The sequence below is a fragment of the Drosophila subobscura genome, chromosome A (genome assembly GCF_008121235.1).
Source record: "Drosophila subobscura isolate 14011-0131.10 chromosome A, UCBerk_Dsub_1.0, whole genome shotgun sequence".
NCBI classification, from domain to species: domain Eukaryota; kingdom Metazoa; phylum Arthropoda; class Insecta; order Diptera; family Drosophilidae; genus Drosophila; species Drosophila subobscura.
This window is the reverse complement of record NC_048530.1, coordinates 13,602,199-13,622,130: the sequence shown is the minus strand read 5'-3', so window position 1 is coordinate 13,622,130 and position 19,932 is coordinate 13,602,199. Positions and strand designations below refer to the sequence as shown.

At 46.6% G+C, this 19,932-nt stretch overlaps 3 protein-coding genes across 7 annotated transcripts; 2 read left to right on the top strand and 1 right to left on the bottom strand.

Moving 5' to 3' along the window:
• Positions 1–2,591: 2,591 nt before the first annotated feature.
• Positions 2,592–10,890, top strand: LOC117892813 (probable phospholipid-transporting ATPase IF). 2 transcript variants are annotated; one of them, XM_034799255.1, is made up of 10 exons: positions 2,592–2,878; positions 6,235–6,442; positions 6,512–6,637; positions 6,701–7,247; positions 7,317–7,731; positions 7,806–8,632; positions 8,701–9,203; positions 9,265–10,078; positions 10,147–10,473; positions 10,549–10,890. In XM_034799255.1, the coding sequence occupies exons 1-10, from the start codon at positions 2,843–2,845 to the stop codon at positions 10,760–10,762; spliced, it is 4,017 nt and encodes a 1,338-aa protein (XP_034655146.1). In that variant the 5' UTR covers positions 2,592–2,842; the 3' UTR covers positions 10,763–10,890. The 2 variants fall into 2 exon arrangements, with proteins under 2 accessions (XP_034655146.1, XP_034655084.1); XM_034799193.1 differs by lacking the exon at positions 2,592–2,878 and adding an exon at positions 5,451–5,642.
• Positions 10,891–12,020: 1,130 nt separating this feature from the next.
• On the top strand, positions 12,021–14,721 carry LOC117893160 (TNF receptor-associated factor 3). Of its 2 annotated transcripts, XM_034799673.1 has the most exons (7): positions 12,021–12,129; positions 12,404–12,553; positions 12,613–13,035; positions 13,104–13,252; positions 13,310–13,590; positions 13,654–13,769; positions 13,834–14,721. In XM_034799673.1, the coding sequence occupies exons 1-7, from the start codon at positions 12,103–12,105 to the stop codon at positions 14,140–14,142; spliced, it is 1,455 nt and encodes a 484-aa protein (XP_034655564.1). In that variant the 5' UTR covers positions 12,021–12,102; the 3' UTR covers positions 14,143–14,721. The 2 variants fall into 2 exon arrangements, with proteins under 2 accessions (XP_034655564.1, XP_034655650.1); XM_034799759.1 differs by lacking the exon at positions 12,021–12,129 and having other exon boundaries at positions 12,271–12,553.
• Positions 14,564–19,663, bottom strand: LOC117892987 (annexin B11). 3 transcript variants are annotated; one of them, XM_034799377.1, is made up of 8 exons: positions 19,570–19,663; positions 17,517–17,572; positions 16,318–16,899; positions 15,807–16,188; positions 15,515–15,744; positions 15,238–15,447; positions 15,107–15,175; positions 14,564–15,036 (listed from the first exon to the last, which is right to left on the bottom strand). In XM_034799377.1, exons 2-8 carry the CDS (start codon positions 17,526–17,528, stop codon positions 14,971–14,973), a joined length of 1,551 nt encoding a protein of 516 aa, XP_034655268.1. In that variant the 5' UTR covers positions 17,529–17,572; positions 19,570–19,663; the 3' UTR covers positions 14,564–14,970. The 3 variants fall into 3 exon arrangements, with proteins under 3 accessions (XP_034655268.1, XP_034655439.1, XP_034655356.1); XM_034799548.1 differs by lacking the exon at positions 16,318–16,899; XM_034799465.1 differs by lacking the exons at positions 17,517–17,572; positions 19,570–19,663 and adding an exon at positions 16,956–17,064.
• Positions 19,664–19,932: the final 269 nt, after the last annotated feature.

Sequence of the window (19,932 nt, the reverse complement as noted above, 5' to 3'; positions counted from 1 at the left end):
GATAGTTGGCTGTTTCTTCCTGTTTGCCTGGAAACATTGTCACAGGTATGTGCGTACGAGTTCGTGCAGGCAAAGCTGTGCTGGCGCATTGGCCAGAAAATATTGTTCGGCCATCGACTGTGCGCCACAGACGCCAGCGACACTGTCAATCGGCAGTGAGTCAAGTCTCAGGCCAGATACAGTTGCTCAAATGTCAGAGTGTACGAAAGAGTAGGAGGAGTGTGTGGTGTGTGTGGTGTGTGTGGTGTGTCGGTTTGATTCAATGCTATGCACGATAAGATATTGTTATCGACTTTATCTCGCTTTTGGCTAATGGCAAATCGCGCACGAGCCCAAGGCAGACTGCTGGGTTAAGAGAGCCTCCAGAGAGGCCCTCCGATCGTTCCCATGGGCTCGCTTTTCCGCACACTCTTATTGCCTGCGAAATGTGTGTGCTGACCGAGAACTCTCTGTGCGATTTATTGATGAGTGTCGCCGCATATGCAGCAGCTCCCTGTCCCTCCTGTACTCGGTATTTGCACGCATTTAACAATAGCAATATCTATAAGTAGGTATAAGTCGCCTGGTCTGGCTCTGGCTCTGGGTCTGGGTATGGGTACGTCGGTTGTGTATGTGCGGGGCAGGCAGGCGTACATTGCCGTACATGTATATCATTGTTGGTGGGGAATCGCTATCAACGATTCTTCGACAGTTTGCCGATAGATCAGTTTGCGCGTGGAAGGCTTCTCTTTCCACCTGAAACTTGTGCATAAAAAACAACACACACTCCTTGTTCACCACCCCCCCGGCCACCACTGCACTATTTGTGAACAATCAAATAGAATATATTTGACTTGTTTCGGAATCCGCTGACCCAGTCAGGACCTCGGGCGCAGTCGGTGCGCGGCGGAGCACACTCGAAACAGCAGCAAACACCCAATCAAAATGGTAGGTTCACCCCAGGATCAGACAGAGTACTAAGTACGAACATAAGTGAATAACCGGCCAGGCAAAAGATGTTCCTTAACCATCAAAATATTCATATTTGTGTACGCGAAGTGGTAGCCAAAATGCGAAATGTTCACCATAATCCTTATAAATTGTGTGTAATTTTTTGTTCGCTCATTAAAATCCGAGATTGAAGCTAAACAGAACACAATACAAATGGCAAAAGGCTCTTGATATATTTGTAATTTCAAGCGTTTCGAAAACCGCTCCACAATCTCCAATGTATTACAATAAATATCTAAGAAAAGACATGCCATAAGATTAGATTAAGCGCCGACGATCCTTGTGTGTGTCCAAAGATATAGCAATCAAACTTTACAGATTGAGGCATGACATCTCTTCGCATCGAACCAATTAGAGTATTTGAGAGTGCGGCAATCAGAAAAGGAACCATTCGAAGTTTGTTTTCTTCTATGACCCAAGCAAGCGTAATTATTGTGAAATCCAATGTTGTAAAACTGGGGACTGCAGAGCCCGCTTGGGGTCTAACGTACCCCGCCAGATATCCCCACCGATATCGAAGCAATGTTTATGGATTGCAATATGACGACTAGAGATGTACCAGAGGCAGAGGCAGTGCGAAAAAGTTCCTCAATCATGGTGACGAAAGGATAGAGATATCGCATATCACACATCAAATAAAACACCAGGTAGGAGTACGAGCATAGGCACTCGTATTATGAAGTACCATCCAGAGCTCCCTCCCTCCCACAACATGCCGCCCGCTCGTCGCTCCGCGGCTCTTCAGTGGCGGCTCCACTTTTGATGGGTTTCGCTCTTCGGCTGAGGCTAGTCAGCTGAGGTGGTGGTGCTCGGGCACTCAGATATTATTGTTATAATCTTATCAGTTATCAGTTAACGTTGTTCTTGTGTGTGTTTTTTGGCAGTCTGTGTTTAGATATGGCCAGGGGTCGGGTCTCGCGTCAAGAGAGCGCCGCTTCAAAAGAGAAACGCTGCGAGTGCGCGCCACGGGCAGTAGCGGATTACACTCGTATCACTCGTACCACTCGTAGCACTCGTAGTGCCTCCAAAGTTCTCTTGCACGGATGTCTGACGGAGGAGGAATTGCGCCTCTCTCGCTGGGACTATCTATCGGTTCTCGTGATCGCTTACAGAACCTACAATCGAATTCAATGTTGAGTCTTTGAAGGTTCCTTTATTTTCGGTGTGTGTGTGTGTGCGTGTGTGTGTCTGTGCGTGTGTGTGTGTGGATTGATATTAATCGTTTCTGTGCTTTTGACAGCCAAAGTTTCTGGAAATGGAACTTGTGAAGCAGATAAGCAAGTTGTAACCTATAAAGATAACGTCCGTGCACTTTGATGACGTCTCTCTGGCCGCAATGATTGGCATTCGAGCCTGATTCGAAACCGGGAAGCCGGCAAATACTCTTCCACATACAAACGAGCACATATTTTGTGCGATTTTGTGCAAGTGTTAACGCAGCAGCGAACGCCTAGATGGCACCAAGAACAGTCTCCATTCGGCAGATAAGATTGGTTTATCTCTGGGCACAGAGTGTGTGAGCTTCGGTTTGGCGGCGGTGGCCAATCCTTCGCTCAAGTCGACCAACCCACACCGACAGAGAGAAAGAGGAGAGAGAGAGAGAGAAACCGATTGGTTTGGCAGCAAAGGTATATATTCCCCCCGATAAGCAATACGACCAATTCGAGCTAAACGAAGTATTTGTCGGCAGAGATACAGAAATCGGTCAGTAGTAGTTATGCTATTGTTTCGCGTCGGTGCCGTGCCACATTGTCCCCAAAAGTGTAAACCTATGAGCCCAAAAGGAACGGCAGCAGCTCGAATACTCGCACCGCCGCCTACTCGTGGATAAGTCACGGATTAAAACTCGAGGATGGACAAGATGTTCGAAAAAGTTCTTCGCAAGAGGGTGAGTTTCGATTGCAACAACAATTCCAATGGGTAACCGATAACGAGAGCAGAGAACAAAAACAAAAGTAACGCCAGGGCCGTGCCTATTTCCGGAGTATTAGATCATACCAACATACCAGCCATCAATTTTTTTTATTTTTTCTCAACCTGCGAGTGGTGTGCGTGTGTTTTATCTGTCCAGTAATCTCTAAACACTTCGGGGGCGAAAAGCTATAAACTTGCGATGTGCGCAAGTGTCGATACGGATAGATATTCAGATTTCAAGAAACTGGAAGCAGATTTGATCCTGAATATGTATAGGACCTTACTTGCATTGTAATTGCAATGGAATGGTAATATGTACAAATGTATGTACATATGTATATCCATATGCATATCCGTTTCTACAGCATTTGTGGCGAGGGAAAGCGAAAGCCTACTTTTGTTTAACAATATTTTTAGTTCATGGTGTGGTCATACTCTCCTCATATTTCTCCTTAGAATCTCCTTAGAGTGTACGAGAAGCTCATCTGCCAGGTACATACATACATATGTATGTGTATGTACATATATTATAATGGACCGAACGAATCTGCATCAAACCAAACAGCTACAGCTTACATGTGTATGTGCATATTTATGTCCACTCGAACACTCTTTAACACTCACCGCGAGATTCCGAAAGCAGTTCGTGGTCGTGGTCGGGCGATGCCGAGGCTTAGTGCCGTGCCCCGCATCAGAATAACTGCAAATCCACGTGGAGAAGCGCGGGCCGGGCTCGGTGGCTCACGTGCCCTTTTTTATGAATACTGATTGATGCCTTCATTCGTATCTAAACTCCCGAAAGCGCGGTGGCTAAAGAGATCATTCAGCGTCTCCTTTACACGTCTCCCGGCTATCAGTCGTACAACTGAAAATCGGTTTCTATCCTTAAAAAGAAAGAAAAGGAAAAAGCTAAACATTTTCTACAACGTTTTGTAAGAAAGATGATTTACAATTTTATTTTACAGTGCGGGAGGAACGACATCTTTGGTATGCAACAAAATTCAACATTTGCTTGCTTAGCTTTTCTATTTCAAAATTATTATTTATTATTCTTTGATTTGCGAAAATGTTGCTTCTGGGGATTACTCACATCCAATTGCAACATAAATCTAATTAGTTGAGAAAGAAAGAAAGTTGAACCAGAAGGCGAATGCCGAGTCTCAACGAAGCGATTTGGTTGCGCCTGTTCAAGGAGAGCTCTACCAGATCAGAGATAAAACTAAAATATCTCTTTCAAATCGGGCGACACATTAATGTCTAAGCGAACTACATATGTATATATCTTGTACATATGTAAATATTTATCTACACTTTTCTATTATATGACATACAACCTCGGCGACATTCTTAGTACATTTGTACCTCCAAGAACAAAGCAATTACCGGGTTCAATAGAACCCAAGCACCCGAAAAAAAGCACCTACCGATGGGAAGCTCAAGCAATAAATTTTCATGTGATTTTTGTATTCGACTGGGAACGTCATCACTGATGCACTTTGAACCCACCCCATCAACTATGTGAGAGCAATTAGTGTGTGTGTGAATGTGTCTACTACCAATACAGACACAGCAATGCGGAGTAGATCGCAAAACTTCGACTGACGTAGCGGCGTCAATAAGTTTCGAGCGTTTTATTGGTTCCGCCAGCTGTGGCTGGCTGTGTGCCCCCCGAAGCTGAGAATTTTAGCTGAGTTCGGGCTGAGGCTGAGGCTGTGGCTGTGGCTGAGACGACCTGAAGCTGCTGTGAATGGGAATGGGAGTGGAAATGGGAATGGGAATGGAAATGCAGATCTAATTCTCAGTATGAGAACGGCTTTTAAGTGGCGCACAACACACAATCACGCGGCGGGCATCTCGCGAGTGCGCGCTATGTGTTTTATTTTACCTCTCACCTACCTCTGGTTATTTTTTGTTGTCTCTGGTTTTTTTTTTTGGTGTTGAGTGGGAGTGGAAATGTCCAACGAGTGGTCTTAGACAGAAGGATACTGCACATCTGTAAAGCGCTTTAATTGCGGCATTTCCATTACGTGAAATACGTGAAATCTTGTGTGCCTATCAATTTGGAGTCATGTAAACACGAAAGGCAAATATGTACCACGCACAGATCCACCACGGTACTCTGGCACATACAGATCCAAAGCTGATATTGTACATAGAATGTACATATGTAAATATATACACGAGTGCGAGAGACATGTGCTACAATGGACGTGGACGTGCATCATAGAACCTTTCAATTGAAGTGTTAAAATTATCCACTTAACATCGTTTTAAGGTTATACATTTAAATGTGTGTTTTGAGAAAAAGTCGATACAAATGGAATAACAATAACAATAACAATAACAATAACAATAACAATACGAGTGTCCGTATCCGTATCCCCCCACCCAAACTCAACAATAGCAACCAACCAGCAACCAGCTGTTTGTTGGGATACACAGCACCAATAACGGCAGAAACGAGATCCCGCAAATATTCCCGTTACACGGAGAGAGGGGGAGAGGGAGAGAGAAATGATCTTGCACGCGAACAGCTACCAAATGCTCGTTGCTCCAGGTGCGCAAGTTAGACAATGAATTTCTTTGGCCATGAGCAATTGAGCGGATTTCGACGCATCGATCGCATTGGCTCCTACCCACAGACGCCGGCCGGAGGTGTCTGGCCGGGCGACTCCCAGGAATCGCATCATCATCATCACTATCATCTCAAGGAGACATTCCAATGGCACAGACGTAAGGTGTGTGTCTGTGTGTCTTTCCCAAACTTAAGTACATATTGTACATAGCGCTATGCGACACATAGGAAGAGCCAACAGAGTGTCTATATATTTATTAACCCCATTAACCTTTACCCAAACATATTCATATTGATAGTTGTGAAATAAACAAAAAAAGATTCGTCAGTCCAGGCATTGCTTTACACAAATGGGCATGGGGGCAGAGGAGGGAGCGCGCACATGTATTACCCTTCTGGAAAAAAGTATTCTCTTAGCACATACTGGGCCGTAGATAATGAAGCTGATTCACATTTGAACAAATAGAACCGCTGTGATAATACAAATTCCATGGAAATGGCATTTGTGTCGACTTGTTATCGATTTGAGTTGTGATTAAACGATCGTTTCTTCAGCGCTACATCCCAGGGTAGACTTCAGAGTTGGTACAATTAATTATTGGCTATACAAATCTGCCATTGTGTCTCTCATGCTGTAACTCTCTTAGCAGCAACGTCTAGTGTCATAGCACCATAATGTCGCCTGCAAAGCGACTTGTTATCGAATTAAGATTGCTTTTTTTTATCGCCTGTTTCAACACTGTTTCTGCTTCCAGGGCTCCAGAGTTAGTACAATAAATGATTGGCTTCAAATCCAAATTGGCGGCCCCGATTTGGGCAAAAAGAAGAAGCCAACAAGTCAGAATCGCATCAAATCAACCAAATATACACTGATCACGTTTCTGCCGCAAAACCTATTGGAACAATTCCGACGCATCGCCAACTTCTACTTCCTGGTGATGACAATAATATCGCTTTTAATTGGTAAATATTCAGCCCACTCATGTAAGCATTTTCCCATTCCCGTTCTCAATTCTTTATTTTGTTTTGCAGATAGTCCTGTGTCGCCAATGACCTCACTGCTGCCCCTGGTGTTCGTGATTGCCGTCACTGCCGCCAAGCAGGGCTATGAAGATATTCTTCGCTTCAGAACAGATAACGTTGTGAATGCCTCACCAGGTGCGTGCTTGCTGCAAGATCTCTGCTCCATTTAGTTTGCTAAACCCTCATCGCATTATTTAGTGACTATTATCAGGGATGGTGTCGAGGCTATCATTAAATCGCAAGATGTGGCCCCTGGGGACCTGGTGGTGGTGGAAAAGGACTGTGATGTGCCCTGCGACTTGGTTCTGTTGCGCACCACAGATCCGCATGGCAAGTGCTTCATAACGACCGCCAATCTGGATGGTGAATCGAATCTAAAGACACTGATGGTGCCGCGAGAGCTGCCCACCGTCGACCTGAAGGACATGCACAAGCTGGGCATGATCGAGTGCGAGACCCCCACCACAGATCTGTACAGCTTCAATGGCAAGATCGAGCTGAAGGGCGGCGAGGGTCGTGTGCTGCCCTTGTCCGCTGAGAACGTTCTGCTGCGCGGCTCGCGCGTCAAGAACACAGAGTGTGTCATTGGCTGTGCCGTGTACACGGGCATGATCACCAAGCTGCAGCTCAACAGTCGCCTCACGCGCAACAAGAACTCCTCCAGCGAGACGTACATCAATCGCTTTCTGATTGTCATCTTGGTTACCCTGATAGCCATAGTCACGCTGCTGTACTTCCTCAAGCGGTGAGTGTGTGTCCATGTCCATGTCCATTTCCTTCTTCCATGCATCTAAATTCCTGTGTTTACTTGCAGCTACAATGAGCTCTTTGTGATACCGAAGCTAACCTATCTGGGCGACGCCACAGACAGTTACAGCGTGAAGCAGTTCCTGCAGGACTATCTGTCCTTTTTGATACTATTCAACTACCTGATTCCCATCTCGCTGTATGTCACCATCGAGCTACAGCGCGTCATTGGTGGCTTCTTCATGGAGTGGGACATGGAGCTGTACGAGAACGAAACGGATCAGCAGTGCGTCGTGAACACCTCGAACCTCAACGAGGAGCTGGGCCAGATCAACATACTCTTCTCGGACAAGACGGGCACGCTGACCAAGAACGAGATGAACTTCCAGCAGTGCTCGATAGCGGGTCGCAAGTTTCACTTCAAGAAGACCCGCCTGGAGGAAGAGGACACCCACGCCCTGCTGGACATAAACAAGTTCAATGCAAGTCCCAAGCAGAGACTCGCTCTCCAACACATTTAGAATTGAATTTTAATTGAATTCAATTGCATCCCCAGGCGGACCAGCGTGTATTCTTCCAAGCCTTGGCCATCTGCCACACCGTCCAGGTGGCTGCTGGCTCGCTGGAGGAGGCCGATGCCAGCAGCACCAAGAAAGAGCCAGTGGCCACAGGCAAGAAGTCGGGACCACCGGAAATGTACTCCATATCGGACATTACCGAGGAGAGCCACAATTCTAGTCAACAGAGCGAACTGAATGTCAGCCACAACATTGAGAACTCGGTCTCGGCGCATCCGAATGGAGTGAATGGTGGTGGCGGTGGTGGCGGTGGTGGTGGTGGTGCCACCATAACCTCCTCCTCCGATGTGAATCCCCTGCTGGTCAGCGACGACAGCTACAGCGTGGAGCGACGCAAGCGGCCGCAGGTGGTCAAGCGCAGTCCGAACTTTGCCCGTCCCGCCAATCGGGTGCACATCGCCCCCACACCCGGCGACACACAGACCAATCAGACTGAGCTGAATGGAGGCAACTCCGCCTCCGCCACCAACGGCGCCGGTGCACTGCACTCGCCCATCCATTCGCCACACATACGTCCAATTTCATTGCAATTCCAACGCTCTACCTCAGAGAGGGACCTGCCGCAGTTCGGCGAGGCCCACAACGGTGCGGCACTGGGCCATCGCCGTGCCCATTCCTACGGGGCGCCCAATGCCTATCTCTCGAACCCCATCGGCAGCAGCACACCGTCCACCAGTGCCATCTTCCGCTCCCCCAGCACCCACTCGCGCGAGTCGTATGCGGCGCCCACCTTCACGCGTCAGCCGACCATCCTGGTGCGCGCCGAGTCGCAGCGCAGGAAGAACGAGATACGTGACTTTATATTGTAAGTGCTCCAGTCACAGTTCACATTCACATTTCACATTTCCCATTTCCATTTCATTTTCGTTGCAGCACACTCGACTACCAAGCCTCGAGTCCCGACGAGAAGGCCTTGGTGGAGGCCTGTGCCAATCTGGGGCTCGTGTACACCGGCGACGATGATGAGATACTCTGCGTACGCATTGTGCCCCCGCATTTGGACTACAAGCGGCCCTTCACCATGGGCAAGCCCAAGGAGGAGAAGTTCCATCGCCTGCACGTGCTCGAATTCACCTCGGACCGCAAGCGGATGAGTGTCATAGTGCGGGACGCGGAGGGCAAGAAGTGGATCTATACCAAGGGAGCCGAGAGCTATGTGTTTCCGCTGTGTGCCAACAGCTCGGCGCACTTGGTGACCAAAACGGACCATCATATCAGCGATTTTGCCCGCCTGGGACTGCGCACGCTGGCCATAGCGCGGCGCATGATCGGGGAGGAGGAGTACAGAGATTTTCTGCAGGAGCTGGCGCAGGCCAACAGTTCACTCGAGAACCGAAAGCAGCTGAGCGAAGAGTGCTACGCGAAGATTGAGAGCAGTGAGTGGGCATTGAATCAATACCGAATTGGGCAGAAGCAATCTCCTCTTGTGCTTTACAGATCTCGATCTGCTGGGCGCCACGGCTGTGGAGGATGCCCTGCAGGACGATGTGGCCGACACGCTGGTCTCACTGCAGGCAGCGGGCATCAAGATCTGGGTTCTGACCGGCGACAAGGTGGAGACGGCCCTGAACATAGCCCTCTCCTGTGGCCACATACCGCCCGATGCCAAAAAGTACTTCATCATCGAGTGCAAGAGCCGCGAGGACATGCTGCTCCACTTGAATGCGCTGGATCGAGAGATCATCTTCGGCATTGGCCAGGAGTGTGCTCTGCTCATCGATGGCAAGAGCCTGGCCGTGGCCCTGTCCGAGGTGGCCAAGGAGTTCCGGGATGTGGCCGTCAAGTGCACGGCCGTGCTCTGCTGCCGCCTGAGCCCGCTGCAGAAGAGCGAGGTGGTGGCCCTGATCAAGTCATCGAATGAGAACTACAACACGGCCTCCATTGGGGATGGCGCGAACGATGTGTCCATGATACAGGAGGCACATGTGGGCATCGGCATTATGGGGCGCGAGGGCAGGCAGGCGGCACGCTGTGCGGACTTTGCCTTTGCCAAGTTCTGCATGCTGAAGCGACTCCTCCTCGTCCATGGGCACTATCACAGTGTCCGCTTGTCGCTGCTGGTGCTGTACTTCTTCTACAAGAACATTGTGTTTATGGGCATTATGTTTCTGTTCCAATTCCACACGCTCTTCTCCTCGTCCTCCGTCTACGACTCCCTCTTCCTGACACTGTACAATGTGATTTACACATCGCTGCCCATTCTGTTCATTGCCATCACCGAGAAGCCCTACACCGAAGAGAAGCTAATGAGGTGAGACAATCAAAGCACAAGAAGCAAGAGTCTGGGACATCATTAATCGTGTACCCCCTGTCATGCAGCACCCCGCAGTTGTACAAGAAGAACACGGACAACAAGCAGCTGCATTGGCCCTACTTCCTGATGTGGGTGCTCTTCGCCATGTACCACGCGGTGATCATCTTTTACTTTGCCTTCTGCATGTTCTCCTTCAACAACGTGATCCTGAGTGTTGGCCAGACGGCGGCCTTCTCCTGCTTTGGCACGCTGCTCATTTGGGGCGTGGTGATTGTCGTGAACCTCAAGCTCTGGCTGGAGTCCATGTACCTCTCGTATTGGTACATCTTTACGCTGGTTATCTCCATTCTGGGCTTTATGGTCACAACGGTTATCTACAATGTTATCAATCTGTAAGTGCATCTTCTGCCACACAAAGCCAGCGGCTATATATGTAACTATATGGTTTCCTCTATACTCTTTTCTAGGGACTACGACACCGACATATATTGGGCGTACAACAATCTGCTGGCCTCCCTGCCAGTCTGGCTGTGGGTCCTGCTCGTTTCCGTGGCCTGCCTGGTGCCGGACTTCACCATCCGCATGCTTCAGCGCGGCCTCAACATCAAGCACTTCAGCATCTTTCCCGGCAAGCAGCGGAAGCTGAACATGCGCGAGAAGTTCGAGTCCACCTACCTGTAATCTACCATCCTAGGCCGTAGTTTTTTTTTGTACTGTTTATTTATTTATTTGCCCCCTTATGTGTACATATCTACATCGTTTTTTTCTAAGAAAAAAAAAAACACTATTGTTTTGTTGAAAAATCTAAATGCTGTCTTTATCTGGCACCACCACGACCCTGATCTCGCGCACTTTTCAAATTCTGTGCTCATGGTAGATACAATTCCCGCTACTATCTGTGCGTACCGCTGCCGCGGCACCGCATCCAGTTCGGGGGGCGTACTGGAAACTAATTTGCTCTCTGCTCCTAATGTAACCACGTATCGGAGTGCAGAGGCGGAGGCGGAGGCAGAGGCGGAGATTGCGCTACAGTTTCGGCAGGCATTGCAGTTCTGTTATTCATGGACATGGAACAGCCCTTGGATTGAGTTGATCTGTTTCGATTTTTGATTCGTTTCTATAGCAGGGATATACAGGTACATATCCAACCATAAAGTAGCACAAATTAATATTATTTTCTACCAAATTTGTATTTTACTTTCGCTTTTCCATTACTGTTTTCAATTGGTAGATTTTACTCTTCTAGTAAGTTACAGTTGTAGAATGATTAAGGTGCGAATATTTGAGTAAACTTACTCAAATGTATAAGTTCTCATGTAATTTTAATTTGGTTGCACAGAGCAAATGTATTTGATCGGGTTGGATTTAAGGATTCCTGGAGTAGGAAGCTGATCAGCCACGACAGAGTTTGGTTCTTATTATGCTGAGTTTTCAATGTATTTATGTGTGTGCATTTGGCAGCATTTGCTTCTCAATTATGCTGCTTAAATTCTCATTTGTGGGCACTAAGCACCTCGTTTCTCACCCTTTCATACATTTATCTACAGAGGTGTACATACTTTTATTTGTTTACTTCCTTTTGCAGCCATTATCTGTAATTATTTGCATTGGGTTTTGCCAAACTATTTCCACTGCTGACGAAGACTCCAGTCCACTCCCCGTGTTCAGTGTCGCTGAGTCAGAAGCGCCAGAAGTCCGAGCCCTGCGTAGGGGCACCTGTGGGGTCGGCATGGCCCCACGTCCAGCGGGCAGCGTTCCGTTATGTTATCTGCTGATGGCGTCGTTCTCATTCGCATTTCGCTGAGGCAATACCGAACCCTTGATTGTGAAGCCATTTTCATTGATAATGATATCTCTCGCAGACTGGCACACACATACAAAGCAGGGCACGACGACGTTACAGGTGCGACAATGAAGGTACAGGGCCTGCCGAGGTACACTTGGGTGTAGATGGTTCATTCGCGGCAACATGTCGGCCGCTGGAGTACGTTACTAAAGAGAGAGTTGGCTAGCAGCGTTTTATGGAGAGCAGGCGGAGAGTTCGCTGGGTTAGTCAATGCAATGGTCAATATATAATTCGATTGTGGTCCCAAATCAAATGCTCTGATGTGTGCTATCAGTAGTGTTTGTATCTGTGTCCGTATCTAGCCGAGTGTGTCTGTGTGTGTGTGTGTGTGTCATAGTCATACCATGGGGCAAAAGAAATTCATAATCATTTATTTTCCACACGGAATTTAGTTTAGTTTAGGGCGGTTTCTCGTCACACAGCGCATTCATTTATTCTTTCACATATTCGGATTTCGCACTATGTCGCTGCACAAGGCATTGGCGAGGGAAGAAGACCATCTAGCGGACAACCAGACACAGACACAGAGCCAGAACCAGAACCAACCCAAATCCACAACAATTGTCAAGTACGAGAAATCCTCGTGCCTGTTCTGCAATGAATGGTTCGATGCACAGACATTCACGGTGAGTACTCAGCATTGCCTTTGATCCTCGATCCATCACTGACTATCCCTCGGTGACAGGAACATCTGATACACTGCGGTCAGGTGCTGGAGGAGTGCCCGAATAGCTGCCAGGTGTTCATACCGCGCATTCGCATGCGCTCACATTTGAAGGAGTGCCCGCGGTCCAAGAATCTGCACAATCAGCGGCTGAGCGTCAGCATGGATAGGCTGGACCAGCAGTCGGACCATCGGCTGCAGGTGCTCGAGCAGGACATCAGCACCATACGCTCGGTGCTCAATGAGGAGATACGCCAGCGTCTGCACCTGATCACCGATGTGGGCAACATACGCAAGCAGAACCAGGTGGTCGAGGACTGGACCCGTGGCACAGACGACAGTCTGGGCGGGCTGCGTCGCCAGCTGGAGGAGGAGGCCGCGCAGCGGGCCTATGCCGCGGAGCAGAATCAAATTGACTTTCAATACTGCTGCAACATCACTCAGGTGGGTTGCCCTCCCTCTCTCCCAGATCTACCATTGTCGATCGATTGTTATGTGCTGTGTTCTCCAAGTCTTTGAAGGACCAAGTCGAGATCAAATTGGACGAGGCGCAGAAGCTGGTGAATCAGCTGTCCATCGACGTGACCTTCCACCAGAACCAGCTGAACGACAACATCCTCAAGCTCGAAGAGCTGATCTTCGAAAACGAAAGACTGAACCGGTGAGTGCTGGCAAAAGTCTCTTAACATCAAGCTTAAGCTATCTCCCTCTGCCTCAGGGATAAGTTCTTTCGCATTGAGGAGTTCCTGCAGCAAATCAATGAGGATGTCAAAACCAAGCTGGGCACCAGCGACTATGCCACCAACAAGCAGGCCACCCTGGACTACGAGGTGAAGAATGTCAAGAACATTGTCTGCGAAACGGAGGAGCGTTGCGATAAGCTGCAGAGCGTGGTACAGGATCTGGATCGATCCCTGCATCAGACCATGCAGAACCTGTCCGATCTGGAGAACCAAATGGCCATGCAGCAGCGCATCGCCAGCGTACAGAATATAAGAGGTAGCTGCAGCCAATACAGGTTCCAGGTACAAATGTGTATACCGAATGTTTGCTTGCTTGCAGGTCATCTGATCTTCCGCATCAAGGACTACTCCAAGAAGCTGGACGAGGCCAAGCAGTATGACACCATCCTGCACTCCGCCATGTTCTCCAATAAGGCATTCGGCTATGCCCTAAGAGTGAGTCTCATTTTAATGTCTAACATTTGCATGTGTGAGATTGATTGGGCCTTTCCCTTCACAGCTGGATATCTATCTGAATGGCAAGGGCACATGGAAGGGTCGTAATCTGATTGCCTGTCTCAATGTTCTATCCGGCGAGTACGATCCCTTGCTGGCGTGGCCCTGTCGCCTGCAGGCCGAGGTCGTCATCCGGGATCAGTGCTCGAATCTGTTGGAGGCCCAGGACTATGTGAAGACAGTTTTCGTGCGCAAGAAGAGCGACGACTTCATCCAGAGCAATCAGTACTTTCACATACCCCACAAGGTCATCACCAGTCGCAATTATTTGCGCAACGATTCCATGTTCATCGAGGTTCGCGTCATGAAATAAAAAGTATTCGGCTTCGTTGTTGTATTCTTCGTTATTTTGCTTGCAAGTCAATCAGAAAGTCAGAAAGTTACTGCCAAGCGACGGTACTGACGATCTGATCTGAAAGAGACTTCCATTTTGTCCACCCAATAAATAGCTCGTCGCCTAACTTAATGGAGAAAGAACAACATCCATAATAGTTTATTAATTTGAGAGCCTTTGTTTTCGGTCTAAACCATTTTCAAATACAACAAGTGTAGGCGTGTACTTATGCAATTTGAACGATTGAAAATGCACTTCTTTAATCTAGAATATTTCGGTGTATGTTTTCGAAAGTTTTTTAAATGCTTCAGGCATAGGCAATTGAGTTACACTTTTGAGGCACAGTTCGATAAAGTAAACCTAATCTATGCATTTCCACCGGGTAGTTTCTTGCCCTTTGATTGTACAATTTGAATAATGCATTCCACTTAATAAAGATAAATGTGCGTAAGGGATATCGTTGTGGCTTTCGAATGTATTCATGTGTGTATATCGTGTGGGGTGTTGCGAGTGGATTGGGGAACCATTAACATATTTGGCTTCTGCTTTGTCTTCTTACAAAAGTGTTTACAACAAATTGACAATTCAGGTAATATCTGTGAGCACTTAGAGTCTACGAAACATTGGTCTTCATCGTCAGCATCAACGTCATCATTGTCCATCTCCCTGGGCGTGTGTGTACGTTACGTATGAATGTGTTTATGCAAGTTATTGTAAAATACATAGGGAAAAGCGATTACATATTCGAATAAAATTTAATTCTTTTGTTTTTGATTTCAATTTGATTAATTAATAGTAGGAATAAACCTAAGATGAGCGCTGCTCCCCAACCAGGGCATAAAGGGCATGCTTGTAATGGCCAGAAGTGTCGCCCTGTAACTCAAAAAAAACAAAACACATTTTGGGTTCCATTCAACACTTAAATGGCTTTATGGTCGCATACCTTGATCCAGCTCTTCAGAGACTTGCCATACAAACGCTCGAATGCCACTTTAATGTCTGCCATATCGATCTGAAATAAAAAGAACTCCTTTAGACAAGTTTTCAACTATGAAGCACCCAGTTGCTGTCTACCTCGCAACGCGTTATGATGACACGAATCAGCTGGGTATCGTTGGTGCCAATGCCAGCCATTGCCTTGTGCAAACGCGAGGCAAAGTAGTCGGCCTTGTTGGTCACACAGCGAAAGATGGCGATGAGACCTTCCATAATGTCGCCAGAGAACTCCTTCTTGATGGCCTTCTCCAGCGAGTGGCCGGTCATGCCCTCGTACTCTTGGAATATCTACAAAGAGCAAAACCCTATTCAATGACCATTCGGGGAATCGGATTGCCCCCCGGCAAGGGCTAACCATTTTCAATTGTCCGTAGTTCCTTTGGCACAGTATCATGTTGAACATGCTCTCGTCGGTGCCCACGCGCAGCTCGCCGGCCTTTAGCAGCTCCCTGGCATCATCCTTGGCCGCATCGGGATCAATGCGACCGCTCTCATCGCGTGCCGACGTGCAGAGGGACGTGAGCAGACGCTTGAAGTTGCCCGATGTCTCCGACTTCAGTTCGGACTCCAGATGTGCGCCGTACACTGGAATGCCAGAGGAGGTGTGTGTTTATACTCTACGAGAAGATTGCATGCTTCTGGCTTACAGCGTAAGTACTGGTTTTTGATGGTGTATATCTCCATGTTGGATAGCGTGCAGAGGATCTCGATGAGCACCTCTTCGTCCGTGCCGATGCCAGCCATGGCATCGTTTAGCTCTGCGCAGTAATAGTCGACAATTGGCCGGAGCAGACCCACGAGAAGCTTCTCAAAGTTTCCGCTCGTCTCCGACTTGATGTCCTCGATCAGATCCTTTCCAAAATGGGTCTTGTACTGGCGCTGGATCTCCTGGCGCTGTTCGTTCGTGCGCCGGCAAATGATATTGATGAGCGCATTCTCGTCCGTGCCAAAGCCCTTCATGGCCTTGCGCAAGTCGTGGGCATCCTTGACAGGATCAAAGCCTTGTGCAGGGAATAAAGTTGGGGTTCCCTGCAAGAGCGTACAGAAAGGATAATCATCAAGTAAACTCTAAGCTTTATGCTCCTATGAATGAAAGTGAAAGGCAATGCAGTTTTTGGGTGGTGCGTTGGTGGTGTACCGACTAGATTGATGACCAACCTCTTTGTGAGCTGTGGGTGACCGATGCGCGTGCACCTGACCATGCCCATGCCCATTCGCATGCTCATGCCCGTGCCCATGCCCATGCCCCTGCCATTGACCCTGCCATTGACCATGCCCAGCATCATATCCGGCTGTCATGGCTGGCGTGAATCCACTGCCAGTGGGATAGGGGGCATTGGTGGCTGGTTGAGCGCCTGGATACGGGGCAGCAGCAGCAGCAGCCCCCCCATGCAGGTGATGAATGTTATGGGATTGGGACGAATGCGGTTGTGTCATTGGATAGGGGTTTTGGGGTGGATACGGAGAGGATGTCGATGCTGACGGATAGGGTGCTGACATCGACGGATAGGGTGGATAGCCACCATGCTGACTTGGCGGATAGCCCTGCTGGGGCGGTGGCTGTGCATGGGGATGGTGCTGATGCTGGTGGTGGTGGCTTGGCTGTGGTGGGTATGGCGAGGAGGAGTATGGTGAACTCTGCTGCATCGGTGGCACCCAACCAGCTCCAAAGGGTGGCGCATTTGTTGGTGGCTCATTAGTGGTAGTAGTAGGATGCGATGAATAAGGCATTCCGGAACCCTATAAAAGTCCAAAATATTCACAATTCATAATTAACCACAGCAGCAAACGCTCACCAAAGACATTTTCAAATTTCTAATTAGTTTCTGCAGGTTTTGTACCTATGTATCTATTTTTTGTTTGCGAGATGTTATCAATAATTTGGAATAATGCCAGTGCTTTAGGCTGAGCTAAATAAATATTATAATAATATTTAACGACAGTAATCAAGTCAAGGCATGCTCTAGGCGGACAGTCGGAAACGTTAAAGCGATCTTAAAATGTCCCATAAGCGAAAGGATGCATTCGAGGCCTTTGCGATGCCTGTGCGAATGCGAATCATCTACAAATGTTAATCGGCAGCACAAAGGAACTTTCTTTTAAATTACTTTATATTTAGTTTGTTAGAATGTTAAGCCAAAACTTCCAAACAGCTCATTAGATATTTTATACGATCCTAAAAACCAAAGCAAAAATCGTTACGAAATGCATAGGTAAAAACTTGTATTTACAATGTGCGCTTATAAAGTTTTAAAAACTGTTAAATTGACGTGCCAAAAATTGTGTTTAAAGTAAAGTTATGGTGATAATAAAACAAAGTTTAATTTCTAATAGGTAAAAGGGAATTTTCTACTTACAAAGGGATACATTATGAGGGAGATTTCTAGATGTTCCTGTGTGTGAGATTCAAGTACTGGAAAAGGTAGAATGCAAAGAACGCTAGGGTTTATTTCAATGTGGAAAATATTTAACTAACAGAACAAATAAGCAGAGACGCAATTCGTAAGAGTTTTGTGTTCCTATTTGTACAGTTGTCATGGGGAAGCATACGCAACTGGGTAGCATACATTACTATTTACTATATAAGTACTACACACTTATGTACAGCTATCTACACATATTCGGTATCTTTACAGCTTGAAAGCATAAGAGCCTTGTGGCTTCAAATGGTCTGATTGCAATGGCTGTTAATGGCGGCAATTATTTGATAAAGGCAGCGAAATCATTTAATTGTAAACAACTCAACATTGATTAGGGGCATTTGAAGTCGCGATTAAGAGGTGTTGGTAATTTACTAATAAGTCAAATAATATTAATAACACTTCTCTGATGGCAAAACCAGCATAATTATTATTCTATTATTTAAATTTCTTAAAGCGATTTAAATATATGTGTGAGAAATGCTAATTCTAATTTTGTGCGCTCCTGTATCGATCGATGAATCTGCTAAATTAAATTCACTTTCAGTTTTGTTTACTCCGCAAAAACACTTTCAATTTCAATTTCATTTGTTTTTGTTTATTTTATTTTGTTTTGTTTATGTGCAATGTATAAATAATCAGCAGCTTTTATCAGTGTATTCCAAGGGCCACCGATTGGCGAACGAACTGCCCGGTTTATCAGAGTAGTAACGTGGTTTTATTTACTGAATAACCAATTAAGTCAACAATTAATTGTGTTTGTTAAGCGAACAATGTGGAGAGAGCAGCCCTCATAATATCACATCCAAATATTGTTGTATTTCAGGAGCTTGCGTCACTCACAGAATGAACCACATGATTAGTCATAATTTAATCATAATTAACATTCTTCTCGTACTCCAAATCTTTTGCTCTTTGCTGTGGAAGCATGTGACGCATGTGATTTTCCAGCTTGTTGTAAAGTTTCTGGCATTGAAGCTTGCGTTTGGGTTTGGGTTTCACTTGTGATTCCCCTCATTAGGACCAACTGCAAAGCTTTGCAAATACTCCCAAGCCATGACTCAGGTATGGGGCCCCTTTTTCGAGGCTCATGCGTATTGGCGACACGTAAACGCCTCTCAGACATTTACAGGGGAATGCAAACACAATGCCAAAGTGAAAGTTTTATAGAAATGTGCACTGGACACGTGTACCTCGCCATACAGATGGTATTCGAGGGCAAACCAACTACCTGTAATGGGAAATATTTAGCTACAATTTGCATGAGTAATCGCATTATCAAGGCAAGAATGTGTTTCATGTTCTATTTCGCAATAGTAAGAATGGGACAGTAGGGAGGGAGATGTGCCCTACCACACACACTCAAGATGAATCATCTTACATTCTAAGCGACTTGCTCAGCACTATTTCACCCACATCTCGCAGAGACTGAGACGCACGGCACGAAATGGTTGGTATGTGGTGTATGGTATACATATGTACATCGGTAAGCAGATGTCTAGTCAGCGGTAGAGAGAGCCACTATTATCAAATGGAAATCGCATTGGTACTATCACAACATTTTAAATAGTAATTATTTCGCTGCAAGGTCGCAAATCAACAGATGGGTGGGTGTATGTGCATTTGGAGGAGGCAAAGATAAAGACACAAACGAATGCCGCCCTCTTCAAGTCGTCGTACGATATGTCTTTCTTAGTACATTTGTACATATGTATGTATGCGCATAAATATGTATGCATGGGATGGTCGCGGGGGGATTATTAGGTGTGCACGATCTTTGAGTTTGTTTAAAACATTTACAGACCACCGACTGACTGCTCTCTCTCTCTCTCTCTCTCTCTCTCTTTTCTCACTCTCCCCATTCGTTTACAGCACAACTTATATATTAGGGAAAAAAATAAGCAAATATAGCCACACAACAACTGAGCTTAGCTGGCAGAAGAAAACCGTACAAAATCAGCTTTTTTAATATGCAAACCGTTTTAATTACTTTAAGTATCTGTATACCCGACGTCCGACGCGGCACGTTGCGTGTACTTAATGTGTCGAGGCGATATATATATTTTATCAGCCAACTACTTGTTGCCTCAGCAGCGATTGTACTATCGGGTGGCTACTATCGATGTTTGAAGTGCAGCCCGTTTGAAACAGCTGACTCAAAGAGCTCAAAAAACATCGAAGTTGAATTCAAATTAATATAAAAAAAAAAAGGTTATTACTCACAGTGCAGAGCGGATATGTATTTTGTCTGCTTATTTTAGCTTTCGTTCTTGGGTTTTTATCTTATTTTGTTTTACATATTGTTTCATGAAGGCAGATCGAACCAAAATTATCGATACTAATCAGATATGAC

Coding starts and splice junctions, on each gene's coding strand:
- LOC117892813 (XM_034799193.1), top strand. CDS start 5,478: ATGAATTTCTTTGGCCATGAGCAATTGAGCGGATTTCGACGCATCGAT. Junction 5,643..6,234: donor TCCAATGGCACAGACGTAAG/GTGTGTGTCTGT, acceptor TTCTGCTTCCAG/GGCTCCAGAGTTAGTACAAT. Junction 10,079..10,146: donor ACCGAAGAGAAGCTAATGAG/GTGAGACAATCA, acceptor CCTGTCATGCAG/CACCCCGCAGTTGTACAAGA.
- LOC117893160 (XM_034799673.1), top strand. CDS start 12,103: ATGGAGAGCAGGCGGAGAGTTCGCTGG. Junction 13,253..13,309: donor GAAAACGAAAGACTGAACCG/GTGAGTGCTGGC, acceptor CCTCTGCCTCAG/GGATAAGTTCTTTCGCATTG. Junction 13,591..13,653: donor CAGCGTACAGAATATAAGAG/GTAGCTGCAGCC, acceptor GCTTGCTTGCAG/GTCATCTGATCTTCCGCATC.
- LOC117892987 (XM_034799377.1), bottom strand. Junction 15,176..15,237: donor TCATCATAACGCGTTGCGAG/GTAGACAGCAAC, acceptor TTTTTATTTCAG/ATCGATATGGCAGACATTAA. Junction 15,037..15,106: donor CTCTGAAGAGCTGGATCAAG/GTATGCGACCAT, acceptor TTTGAGTTACAG/GGCGACACTTCTGGCCATTA.